Below are 12,624 nucleotides of genomic sequence, written 5' to 3' on the forward strand. Positions count from 1 at the left end.
CTGGAGAAAGCCCTGCTGGAAGCTGCAAACACTTCATCGATGCCAAATGGACAGATGAACTGGAAGTTGTGAGCGCCAGCAGTGGAGAAAGGAGACGCTCGCTTTTGCTCTTTTTCATGCGTTAGGTATTTGGTGTCAAGGTGACAGTTTTCTCTCTGCTTTCCTCCTGGTCTCTCAGAGCACTACCAGCGTGCTGCCCGGAGGTATTTGTGGCCAGGCGTCTTGTTGCAGTTAAAGGCTGACGGCTTTCTCTGTACTTGGAAATTTCCTTCCAGGGAGAGGTGAAAAATGTGGCCCACCTCCAGCTATTGAAAACGGAGACCTTCTTTCCTTCCCGCTGCAAGAGTATGCACCAGGTTCAACTGTGGAATACAAGTGCCCAAGTCTCTACGTCCTGGAAGGATCTCGGTATATTACATGTGCTGAGGGGCAGTGGACAAATCCCCCGGTTTGCTTAGGTAGGTTGAAGCGTGTGCGCTGTGGCGGAAACCGGTGTGACTTCTCCTGTTGTCTTTTTCTCAGACTCTGAGGGCCCTTGCAGTGCCTCTTGTGAAGCAGCACTCGTGCTAGGACTGCGAGGTTGATGGGGGGGAACAGCAGCGGGTTCTTCCTTTGCTCAGGAGGAAAGTCCTCTTGACGTTCGCCGGCATAGTCCCCTCTAGTGCCTGCCGTTTTGCCCCTCGAGGGGTATTTGGGGGGAGGAGGAGGAGGAGAGTTTGGCTCCAGTGTGAGCCTGTGTGAGGGGGGTCTCCATCACAGTGCAGGGCTCCTGAGTGCGCCGGAGCTGGGGGCAGGGCTGTGGTCAGCAGGCTGTGAGAGGGGAGGATGGGCCTGAGTGCCTGGCAGTCCTGGGAAACTGGAGCGGGGGCGAGTTCATTGCTGCCTGGCGATTTCCCCCACCCCTCAGCTGTGGTTGGATCTTACCCTGTGTGACCGTCAGAGCGGAAAGGCCTCTCCATAGCTCTGCCTGGTGTCCTAGGCATGGTCTTTTTTCCCCTTAGGCTTTGGGGTGAACAGCTTCCCAGCCTGAAACCACAGAGGGCCAGAGCAAATAGCTGAAAGCATTTTGCCCCCCAAAGAATCTGGGATTGGAGCGGGCTTCTGTAGGCTCTAGGGAAACAAATTACGGGTGGTGCATCTCTGTGAACTGACAGCGTATTCTTCCCGTTTTCAAGTGGCATGTACGGCTTCTGAAGAGGATATGAACAGAAACAACATTGAGCTGAAATGGGTCACAAGAAACAAGCTGTATTCGAAATCTGGTGATTTTGTTGAGTTTGAATGTAAAATAGGATATGTGAAGGACCCAGCATCTTCCCCATTCAGAGCACAGTGTGTGGAGGGGACACTAGAATATCCGTACTGCAAGCCAGGAAGTAAGTCATCTCCAAGTCGGCCACTGCTCCTCTGTTGTTTTGTTGCCCTTGTACTGTGGCAGCTGAGAGGAAAGCCCTTAGCAAGTGTGTCTGGGGGAAAAAATGTGAGCGCCCCAGGGTGTGGGAGCCCCCCGTAAAGCTGCGGGCCATGACGGGAAGTGTCTGCCCAGAAGCCACCCCCTGCAACACCAGAGCTGGCAAGACTCCTTGGCAAGGACCCAGGGGCCTAAAGCCAGGGTTACTTGTGCTGCGACTGCCTGGCCACTTCCAGGCAAGGAGAAGAGCGTGTCCATTCCCTGTCCTGCTGAAGAGAAGGGCTCCCGCCGCTGCTTCAGCGGTTTTGCAGAATCTCCTGATCTTCTTGCAGGTTTTATGTCCCCGCGCCCTCCCGGGCCACCTGTGTGTCTTGCAGGCAACTTATGCCACAGCGGTGCACCAAGAAATAATCTGGGCCTCAATGACCTCAGTGGCAGGTGGGCCTTGGGGGCTGTGAGGTCTGGCCCTAACTTCCTTGCTGGCTCTCCCAAGCCTGCCTCTCTACGCAGCCCTTTTCCCCAGCGTGCTTCTGTCTGGCCTTGGCTCTCTTTCGCAGCCATGGCTGTGTGCCTCCTTCACCCCCGTCTGGCCTTCCCAGTTCCTCTCTGCTTGAGCCAGACTCGACAGGTGCAGGGGCAGCAGCTGAGTCCATCCTTCATGGGCTTCCCTGTAAGGAAGCTCACGCTTGCCTCGTCCTCAAATTTCCCCAAAGCCCCACTGCTGCACAGCACCAAAGAGCATGAGCTGAGCATTCACCCTTTGTCGCCTGCACCGTGTGTTAATGGAGGTGGTGGCAGTTGCAGAAGGGCCCCCTGAGCCAGCAGTACAGAAACCTTTTCTACCCAGGCGAGTAGGGATGCCGTGGCATTGCCTGAGGGAAGCAAGAGGCCTTTCTTCCTGACTGCCCCGCTTTTCTTCTCAGACTCACCTCCCAGTATTTGTCTGCCAAAATCATGAGGGAAAGCAGCTAAGAATTCAAGTGTTTTGGGGAGTCAGCAGGTACCTGTAGCATCAGAGGATCAGTTGTCCAGCGTGAGGTCTACAGGCAAATAATCAAAGTGCTTTCTGTTTTTCCAGAGACATGTATGGTGCTTGAGAGTGAAATGGCAAAGAACAATATTCAGCTACAATCAAGCCTGTCGAGGACTTCCACCTATCGCTCCAGGGAAAATATTTATTTTGAGTGCAGATGGTGGTACCGGAAAACTTCAAGCCCTGAGGAATTCAGAGTGCAGTGCTTGGATGGAGTTTTCAAGTATCCTAGATGTGACTGTAAGTCTTCCGTGACGAGAAGGCTGTTGGGCTCACTTGCCTGCATGCCAGGCGGGGGGTTTTTCCTCAGACAGAGGGCAAAGTGTAGCTGAGAGAGCAGCTTTGTGGCCCTTCAGTGGCAGAGGCCTGTGGCATCCCAGTAAAAACCACCGGCAGCGCTTGGAGACACGGGGTGTTTGAGAAGGGCTCCGCTCCCTGCTAACGCAACAGGAGCGTCAACAGAAGAGGGCAAGACAGTCACCGTCTTTGCAGCCTGGCCAGGTCTGTGAGCGGAGAAGCCGAGCTTTGAGCTGCTGTCTTCCACAGAAAGAAGTTTGGCTGCCATTCTCATCCCTGCCCTGGCACCCGCAGGGCTGTGGGGCATTAGGCCAGTCCCTCCCGTAGCGCCAGGCAGAGCGGGGGGGGTGGCCCTCTCCCTCCCTCCTTTACCAGGGACACGCTAGCTGCCTGCGGGCTACACAGTGCAGCGGCACGTGATGCACGCACCAAACACTGTGGCCGAGGAAGGGGTAGCTTGGGTCGCTTGCTGCTGGTGCTCTCGTCTCCCACAAAGGTAGAGCCTCTTGTCACCAGCCTTCCCCACGTGCTGTGGTTGCTCGGCGCTGTTACATCAGCTCACTCTGTGGCTGCCACGCAAGCCTTTGGGCAATGAGCCATTCGGGGAATGAACTTTGGTGGTGGGAGGAGAGGCGCGCAGCATTGCTGGGAGTTGCAGCAGGAGACCTGCTGGCAGCAGCAGCAACAGGTCCACAGAGGGGCAGGTTTAGGGTCCTTTTTGGAACAAGTGCAGGTCTGTGTCTGTCACTGAGCTGCTCCCGTTCAGGGGACTGTGGGAAATTGGAGTCTTCCATTCTCTTTTCAATCTAGCTGAACTCACACAAAGTGAATAGTTGACGGCTTTACTGAAATCCGCTGTGGATCGCTGTGAGGAAGCACTGCTGCGTGCCAGGCCTGCTGATCACACCTCCCATTCTTTCTCTCCGCTCCGCAGGGCTGTTGGGATAAATGGAAGTGGCATGAAGGCACCTGGCTGCAGAAGCAAAAGATGCCTTAACCAACCCAGCTGTTATAACGACTTCAATTTTACGCAGAGTTTTTGGTTTCTCTGTGCTTTGTCAGCAGCTTAGGCAGTGTTCCGTGTTTGAATTCCTGATATCTTTTTTTGGTGGTCTTTCTTTTTAATATTGGCTGACTGCACTTCCATTTTCTTGTTAACCCTTCTGTATTGATTTCATTGCCACTTTTTTTTTGACAATTGCATCCTGAAATAGGCTGGCTTTGGTGGCCTGCTGAGATAAGAATTAAAGCCTGTGAGTAATTTGATCATCAGCAAGCTGGGTGTGTTTGGCCTTGTCTGTTCCTAGCTGCTTGGCCGTGCAGCTGCCTGGAAATTAAGCCTGTGTCGTGGCCGAGGTGAGTGCCCTGAGCGCCTCATCAGGACGAGAAGTGAAGGGCGTCGCCTTTAACAACTTTTGACAACTTTAAATAACTCGAGGAAGTCCCTGGAAAGCAGACGCCCATTCTTATGGGGGACCGTCAGCTCCCTGGCACTTGGTGGAAGGGCAAGATGTGGGCAGGCAACGTAACTGGGATTTCTGGGGGGGTTGGGGGGGGGGGGGGGGTGTGTGTCAGGATTAAGCTCTTGGTCCAGGTCCTGGATGGGCCAACGTGGGGCGACACACAGCTGCACCTGCTGTTCACTAACAAGAAAGAGCTGGTTGGGGATGCGGTAATCAGTGGCAGCCTTGGCTGTAGTGACCATGACGTAGTGGAGTTTGAGGCCCAGAAGGGAGTGAGGAAGTGTCTGCAAGTAGCAGACAGCCTGGGCTTTGGGAGAGTGGGTTTTGGCTTATTCAGGAAACAAGTAGGTGGCATTGCGTGGGAGTCAGCTCTGAAGGGTAAAGGAGCTCAGGAGAGCTGGCAGGTCTTTAAACACAGCATCTTCCAAGCAATGCTTGGGAAGACAAGGAGACGGATCCGGAGACCAGCGATGTCAGGGAACCCGTGACAGGTCTCCAGTGCAGAAAAGAAGGCAGTATACAGGAGGTTGAAGCAGGGACAGGACAGGCTGCAAGGCTGACTTGTCCGTTGGCATTGCCCAGGCGTGTGGGGATGGTGCTAGGAAAGCCAAAGCTCACCTCGAGTTGACTACTTGCAAGGGATGTCAAGGGAACAAGCGCCCCTGCCACTACACTCGCGGTAAAAGAGCAGACCAGAAAGCCGTGGCCTCTGACTGAAGAGGGTGGGTGCTCCATGGCAGCAGACACGGCCCAGGCTGAGGTAGTCTGTGCCTCCTTGGCTTCAGCGCTCGCCGCGCTCACTCACGCAGCGAGTCGCCGGGGAACACCTTTCTGGGCACACAAAGGAGAAGGTGGCCGCAGTCAGCAGAAGGGAACGGTCAGAAGAAGGGAACAGTCAGCATGGGTTTGCCACGGTAAGTCCTGCCTGACCAGCCTGATTGCCTTCTGTGCTAAAATGACTGGATCTGTGGACGAGGGGAGAGCAGGGGATGTCGTTTGCCTCGACTTTAGCAAGGCTTTTGACGCTGCTTTCCCCAAAGAGGCTGCAAGGCCGGGGGGGGCGGGGGGGGTGTCTGTCCTGGGACCGGTCCTGTTTAACATCAGCCTCCTCACGCAAAGCGGGCAAAGGAGTGGAGGAGGGGGCCAACAGGAGCCCGAGGCAGGGCAGCACTGCAGACAGAGTTGCGCGCCTTTGCGGTGTCTGAGCAGCCCGCGCTTTTCTGACGGCCCCTCTGGGAGGCAGGGAAGGATGGGCTGGGTGGGTGGCTGCTGGTGGGGCCGCAAGGAGGCCAGGCAGCAGGACGGCCCAGCGCCAAGTCAGGAGCAGGCCGAGGTGGCTGTGGCACCTCCCCAGAGGTCTGTGGAGCTTTCCTCAGCCCTGAGGCCGCAGCCGTGGCTCTGGGCTGGCCCCTGGCAGGGCAGGTCTGCAGGGAAGGCAGCGCTGGGCGGCCTCCCTCAGCGGCAGGGAGCGACGCCTGGAAGGCCGGGCTGCTGCTCCTCGCCTTTGCTCTGCGCCCCCCCCCGCCCCCCGCCCCCAGGCTCTCCTCCAGCTGCTCACAGAGCGACAGGCCCGGAGTTGGGCCGTGTCCAGAGGGAGGGCGGGGGGGGGCTGAAGGGACTTGTCCAAGCTCGTGGTGAGCTGATGCCGCCGTTTCGCTAGGGTGCTGCCTTTGGCCCTGATGGCGCGGCGCATTCATAGGGGAAGCACGGTGGAAGCCTGTGCCCCTTGTAATCAAATGCATTTACCACTTTTGAAATTTGTTCTAGCTTTGTGCTGTTTCTGTCAATAACTTCTGAGGATACATTTCAAACCAGTAGTGAGAAAAATAACAATTATTTACATTAATTGTTCTGCAAATGTGGTGGATTTAAGAATTAGATTTCCAAATCATAATCCAAATACTTCCTATCCCTCTATAATTTTGCCTTAATTCATGATATAATTTCTTTCTTCCGAGAAAAACAGGTAAAATATGACCATTTTGCTCATATTTTAAAATAAATAAAGCCAAAAGGAATTTGGATAATGAATGAAATTTTAATCACTTGAGTGAAAAAGCCCATATAGGATTAATTGCATTTATTCATCGTCAGTAAGGAATGTTTATGTAAGAAGCAAGTGAGATTTCTTAGCGTGAGGATGGGATGGACACCTCAAGGCTGTTGAGGCTGAGCACTGTGTACCTAGAACCCTTTCTAATTAGTGGTGGTCTTTGCTGGACCAGAACTCCTGTGCAGAGCCATGTTTAGTATTATTTGGCTTTCATATTTCATTGTGACAGGAGAAGGAGAGGAGAGGCAGGAGTCTATTTCCAGGATGTTTCCATGCAAGATGCTGTGATAGCTCCCAATCACAAAGTGAGGCTATATTTTCACATCATGACTTCTACAGGGAAAGTTTAAAAGGCACATTCTGTTTCAGTGCACTAAATAATAGGTGCATTAGCATTTACATAGAACAGAAGGTTTTTCTTGTTTTTGTTTCTTAATAAATAAAATTTAGTTCTTCCTAGGCTATTCATAACACTGGGAGGTAAAGTATCCGTGAATTCTGGTGGCTACGACCAGTTTCCATGCCTACAAATTATTGTCTGTGACGCATTAAGGCCCAGATCTTGCTGGAATTGATAACACCTTGTTTCTCCAGAAAAAGTACTTCTCCTTTCGAGATCTGTAATCATGCCAAGAGTTACTGACCTTGGCACAGGTAAGTAATGACACAGGTAGATATTTTAACTTTTTTTGCGGAAAAAATAATTTTCGTTGACCTATGAACTGCAGGTTGGTGTAAACAATACTTGTGCTTTGAGACAGAACTGTGTGGCCCCATCATTTGTCTACCTGTACATAATATCAAGCATCCTGTTCAGAGTGGCTTTCTCAGACAAGCATAGCATTATAATTGTTATAAGCATTATTACAACAGTTTGTTCGCTAAACCGTATTCTGTCTCATTCTTGCAGAGAGCTGGACCAAATTGTTCACAGTATCCACCATAAGTGCAAGTCACCCACCATACTTAGTTCAAGCTAGTGATGCTAAGTTCAGTAGGACAATGCCCATAGAAACATAATGCTGGAATTGAGAGCTGTGTTTCTAGGTGCTTAGATAAACTTACAGCTAAACTGAAATGTATTAATTGGCTGTCATGTTCTACCACCACTATCAAACTCTTTAGGGCTGACTGTGAAGAAGGATGTTGTGTACAGCTGTATCTTTGGAAGAATGTAAGCAAACAGTATTTGGTTCCCCAGTGTGATGGGGAAGTCTACTGAGGACTGTATCTAAAATGATGAAGTACAAGGGTTCCTTAAATCCCTGCAGGTCCAATCAGGCTTCACCCTAATTTCTTACAGAGAGCTGATCTTCTTGTAGTAAGAAGCGGTCTTACTACAGTTATCCCATTTTTTGGTTTTGTTGTTGTTATTATTATTATTCAAACAAGAAATCTATGATATCATTAGGCACATTTTTTTTAATTCTGGAAGCAAGTGGGAGAGAAGGAGAGGCAGGATGCATGATAAGATCTATTCTCAGGCCCATTGGTCTGCTTTCACCTCTGTCAACTGCATGTTCACCATATTTTGTATCCATTTAACTTATACAAACGTGCACGTGCCCCCCCCCCCCCCCCACACACACACAAAAACTGTGCCACTGAAAAATAGCAAGGATGTTTGCCTGACTCTTTAAATCATTTGTGATAAGGCAATTGACCCTCTGAAACTGTTCTCTAACTGAGAAAATGTATCCTTATTTATTATAAAATTTAAGAGAAGTCAGAGATAGACAGTTCTTCAATTGAAGGATGGAACAAAGGGAGAGAAAGAGCAAGATAAGGAGACAGAGAAACAGAAAGAAAAGAGAGGAGGGCAGACAGGAAAAGAGGGAGAGGGAGGGGTGAGTGAGGAAGAGAGAAAGAGAAAGGAAAGAAAGGAAAGAAGAGAGTAAGGAAAAGAAGGAAGGAAGGGGAGAGAGGGAGGGAGGTGAGGGGGGAAGGCAATGGACTGGTACGGATGGCTCCATTGTCAACAGCAGATGGCAGACCATACATTTGTAAGGCTGCTAAAAATGAATGCAAAATAAATGTACTGCAGTAGCCTATTTCTTTCCACTGAAAGTGCTGGCAGTGTTTTCCCTGTCACTGGGTGAGGCTTTGTAACCTGAAGCTTCACTCAAGTTAAAAAAACAAAAAAAAAACCCTGCCAATTATTTTCAAAACCTACATTTAAATATGCCATCTACCTCCCTCTCTCCGAGACGACTCAGGTGCCCTTGCAGATCGAAGCTGGGCTATGCTGTCCGCCTTGTGACAGTGTATGCTAAAATCACGATCCACAACTTTCAAATGCTACAGATGATTGTAGGTTAACATAACAATTCTCAAGGGAAAGACATCACATTTGCTTTCACTTACTCAGCTTTTCACCTCTGCTATTTGTCATGGGAAAGGGAGAGGAATACCAAACAGCATGACTGCCAGACTCAGCTTTCAACATGGACCAAGAAAGGGAGAGGCTGTGTCACGGGAAAGCTACAGACACACCCACACGTACACCCACCCACCCACACCCCCACAGCCACCCACCCACACACGCAGGACTCGGGGCAGCCCCTCCTCAGGCTTTCCGCAACAGCACAGGGCATATATGTTTCCACAGTTCCTCTGCAGAAAACTTAATATGGAAAAACACATAGTGAGTACAGGAAAACAAACCATGCTTTTGAGAAGCTGCTCAGTCCAAATGTAATGATGAATACTGGCAGCTGCCCCATTTCCCAGCATATCTGGAACCTGCAAATGAAGCCAGGCCCGGCTTAGACACTCCTGCCCACACAGACCCCCTCTGGCCATCAGTGGGAGACTTGCCAAAGTGTGGGTCTCATCCCAGTACCAAGCCAAGGGTCTGCAAGCCAAGCTTTGGCAGGCCAAGCAGGCCCTCTATGGCTTAGCGAACCAGTCCTGTCCTGCAACTGCCTGCCTTGGGCTGGGGGCTGGGGCACTACCCCACAAACCCCAAACATTGCTCCTCACGCAGGGACAGGCCCTCGCATCCTTTATTTCAGAGGCCGTCTAGCTTACCTGCCCACAACGGTTTCCTCCCTGAGAGATGCCAGCATCTACCAGTAGCTCCCCAGCATCAAGTCCACATGTCTTCAGCTGGGGGACTCCCTTCTCTCCAGCACCCTGGCACAACAGGTCATCTGCAGGAAGGTGGCTGGCCTTCGCTCACTTCAGAGACAGCAGCCAGGGGAGGCCACGTGTTTGGCCGGCACCAAGCCCAGCCAGAGCAGCGTTTTCCCAATGAAAAGCAGCATTGTGCAAGTGCGGGGGTGTTTCCAGTGTCTGGCAGCAGGGCATGAGCCAACAGGACATCAAAGTTCGGAGCAAGGCCAGCACTGAGTGCAGGAAATCACTGAGGTCTTTTGGGAGGGAGGCCGAGAGTCAGGGGAAAAGTGGGGGGAGAAAAACCTTTCATGCCCCAGGCACAGTTAGCAACATGCCTTCTCTAACTCCCTATGTACTGTTTTGAAACTAAGACATGCTTCAGACTCTAGCAGTGGTCTCTCAGGAAAAAAAATCACTGTTTTTCTTACAAAAGCCAAAAAAAATTCTAACAAATTGACATGTTGTGAAGCACGGGGCAAGGGAAAGGCAGTAACAGGGAAAGAAATGAGGATCTGCCAGTGCTTTGCAGTCCTGCTTCCAGTACCTGCTCTCACCTTCCTCCCCTGTGACCTCCAAATAATTCATGCCACACAGAGGTGGGAAAACGAACAATAACAAAAAAAAAAAAACCCTTTTCGTATCTGATTATAAGAAAATAAGCCCAATTATTTGGTTAACGGGCTGCCAAAGCAAAGCTTTAGCTGTCCTGAAATCTCCCTTATTAGCCAACAAAAGCAACACAGAACAATAATTATTTATTGCTCTTTTACTTAGGGAGCCATTAACTCACATTAATACCCTACCTAAATATTGGCATAGGCTCCTGTGACTGTATACAAATACAGCATGTTGCTTTGATTCATTTTCATGAGCTATGGGGACGTTAACTAGGTGAGGTTAAAGAACAAAAAAAGCCTATGTGATGAAGGCACCAGTAGGCTAAGGAAAAATTGCTCCATGCTGCACAGTGCTAGTAGACTGCCCACAGTGGCTTTCAGACCTCTCAGACAGGTAAAAAGCAAGAAAAGAAGCTGCCCACTACACAGTGCCCATACCTGAGCTGCAATATTTCATCACTGGGTCAACCACCAAAAAAATCAGGAGAGTCCTTCCTACAGCTCATTAGAAAGTATTTGTTTCATGAGGCAAAAGGGACAAGCACACATCAAGAAAACAAAACCCCCTTTTTATATTTTTTCAAATGAAACCTAAGATACAGTAATTTAACGTTAAGTGTCATTGGAAGCATCAGCTAGAGACATAAATACTTACTTTGGATGACTCAGTAAGTGATAAATGCACATAGCATACCTGTAAGCAGGTAGGTCCTAGTAGTTGTGTGCAATGTGGAGCCAGCCTAAGCCTGTTGAGTCCAGCAGGACTTTATATGATTTCTATTATGGCATAGTTGGGAATCCTGCTTCTTTCTGTCCCTGTGGATACCCATAAGTGCAGTAGTAGACAATTGTCCTACCTTTCCCAGATGCCACACAAAGGTCAGCTTGATGTGTTTGACAGCCTCCTCCTGCAGCAGGAACCTGTACAGGAAGGGCAGGAGTCTGCCTAGCACTCCTGAGCAACACATTCCTTACAAGGCTGGAGGTCGGGACTTCCTCTGGAGTGGCAGTTCTGCTTCAGATTGTAATGGGGTGCTCCATCAAACCTATCTCCTCCTGTGGGATGGACGGAAGCTCCAGGCCATGCCCAGCCTGTTGCTATCTATACACAGCCCTTGGAAAAGCTCCTTTTGTCCTGGTGCTGCTGGTCAGGGAAGCTCCTGCTCAGGGAAGCTCCTGCTGGTCAGGGAAGCTCCTGCTCAGCAGACAGCACTGGCCCAGCCCCAGGGGAAGCCATCCAACCCATCTGTGCGGCAAGGCAGGGGCTGCTGCCACTCAAGTTTCCACATGGAGTGACATGTTCCAACCTGCTCCATATCTGCAGAGAACTGAGTCTGCGCTTGGCAGTAATCCAGGAGGCCAACCCCAGCAAGGCACATAGAAGACCTTCGAAGAGAAGATGAGCCTCAGGTTTAGGATACTGCTTCTTTTGCAATAGGTGAGGGTCCTCACACTTGCAGTCATCTCACCTGGTTGCAGCTGTATAGGTGTCACTGACAAAGTACTCTCCTTGCAGTCAGATGGCTGTTTCTGTGTCACAAAAGATGACTTCTGAGAAGCACTGTGTGCTGGCTGTGCCTGCCAAGCTGCTCTATGCTGGGGCAGTGTTCTGTAAAATGGGGAGGGCAGACAAAGGAAGGGAGAGGAGGAGAGAAGGCTAGAGACAAGAGGGCACAGGACAGGCCTAGAGTCTACCTAAGCAGATTCTTCCCCTTGCCTCCTTCCATCTGTGTCTCTTCCTTGATGAGAACAGCCTGAATTTATGGATCTAGAATCACAGAATAATTCAGGCTGGAAGGAAGCTCTGGTCCCTGCTCAAAGCAGGGTCAGCTCTGAGTGCACCACACCCCAGGGTGGCGCAGAGCTTTATCTAGGCAGGTCTTGAAAATCTGCAAGGATGGAGGCTGCATGGTCTCTCCAGGTAACCACTCTCTACTTTCTTCAAACATAAGTGAGCCTCTGTTCATACTGGTTTATACTGCTTAAGTATAGGGAGTGATCTGAGCCTTTTTCTCTCATTTAGGACTTGTCTTTCTTCCCACCTCTTGAGAATGAAAAACTTCCCACCCTGTTCATCCCCAGATTCTCCTTCAGTATAATAAACAAAATCCCATCACAAATTCTTCTATAAAGTATTAGGATTGCAATTTGCCTTCCAGGAAAACATTATTAGTTGCGTGTTTTTTTTAAATTTGTTCATCATGTAACAGCAAGAACAATATTGATCAGCCACTGCCACAGTTCAGCCCAGGGGAAATGTCAGGAAAAAGGTCTACATATGCAAATAAATGTGTCATCAGATGAAAGCTGTGATCAATAAAGGAAACTCAAAAGCCTAAAGGGATGCATGAAACACCAGCATGAAGATACTCATAAAACAGAATCTCCAGCTCCCTTCTACGAGAGTCTCTGTGGAGACGGGTACTAACTGCTTGCAGACAACACACAGCATATGCTAACAGTGCATCTGCAAATGCCTCTGCTGAAAGCAGGGCACAGGCTCCCACCGTGCTTCCCCTATGAATGCGCCGCGCCATCAGGGCCAAAGGCAGCACCCTAGCGAAACGGCGGCATCAGCTCACCACGAGCTTGGACAAGTCCCTTCAGCCCCCCCCCGCCCTCCCTCTGGACAC

At 50.3% G+C, this 12,624-nt stretch overlaps 1 protein-coding gene across 6 annotated transcripts in view; it reads left to right on the forward strand.

Moving 5' to 3' along the window:
* The window catches only part of CFH (complement factor H), a 42,964-nt gene extending 38,947 nt beyond the window's left edge, over positions 1–4,017 (forward strand). For 3 of the 6 annotated variants that reach the window (XM_068952085.1, XM_068952088.1, XM_068952087.1), the window contains 4 exons: positions 276–458; positions 1,176–1,376; positions 2,490–2,684; positions 3,552–4,017. In XM_068952085.1, the coding sequence (XP_068808186.1) occupies positions 276–458; positions 1,176–1,376; positions 2,490–2,684; positions 3,552–3,574 (602 nt within the window). In that variant the 3' untranslated portion in view covers positions 3,575–4,017. The remainder of the gene's footprint in view (positions 1–275; positions 459–1,175; positions 1,377–2,489; positions 2,685–3,551) is intronic. The other 3 variants (XM_068952086.1, XM_068952089.1, XM_068952090.1) reach the window with 2 other exon arrangements.
* The last annotated feature ends 8,607 nt before the right edge of the window (positions 4,018–12,624 follow it).

Source organism: Struthio camelus, chromosome 8 (assembly GCF_040807025.1).
Source record: "Struthio camelus isolate bStrCam1 chromosome 8, bStrCam1.hap1, whole genome shotgun sequence".
Taxonomy (NCBI): Eukaryota; Metazoa; Chordata; class Aves; order Struthioniformes; family Struthionidae; genus Struthio; species Struthio camelus.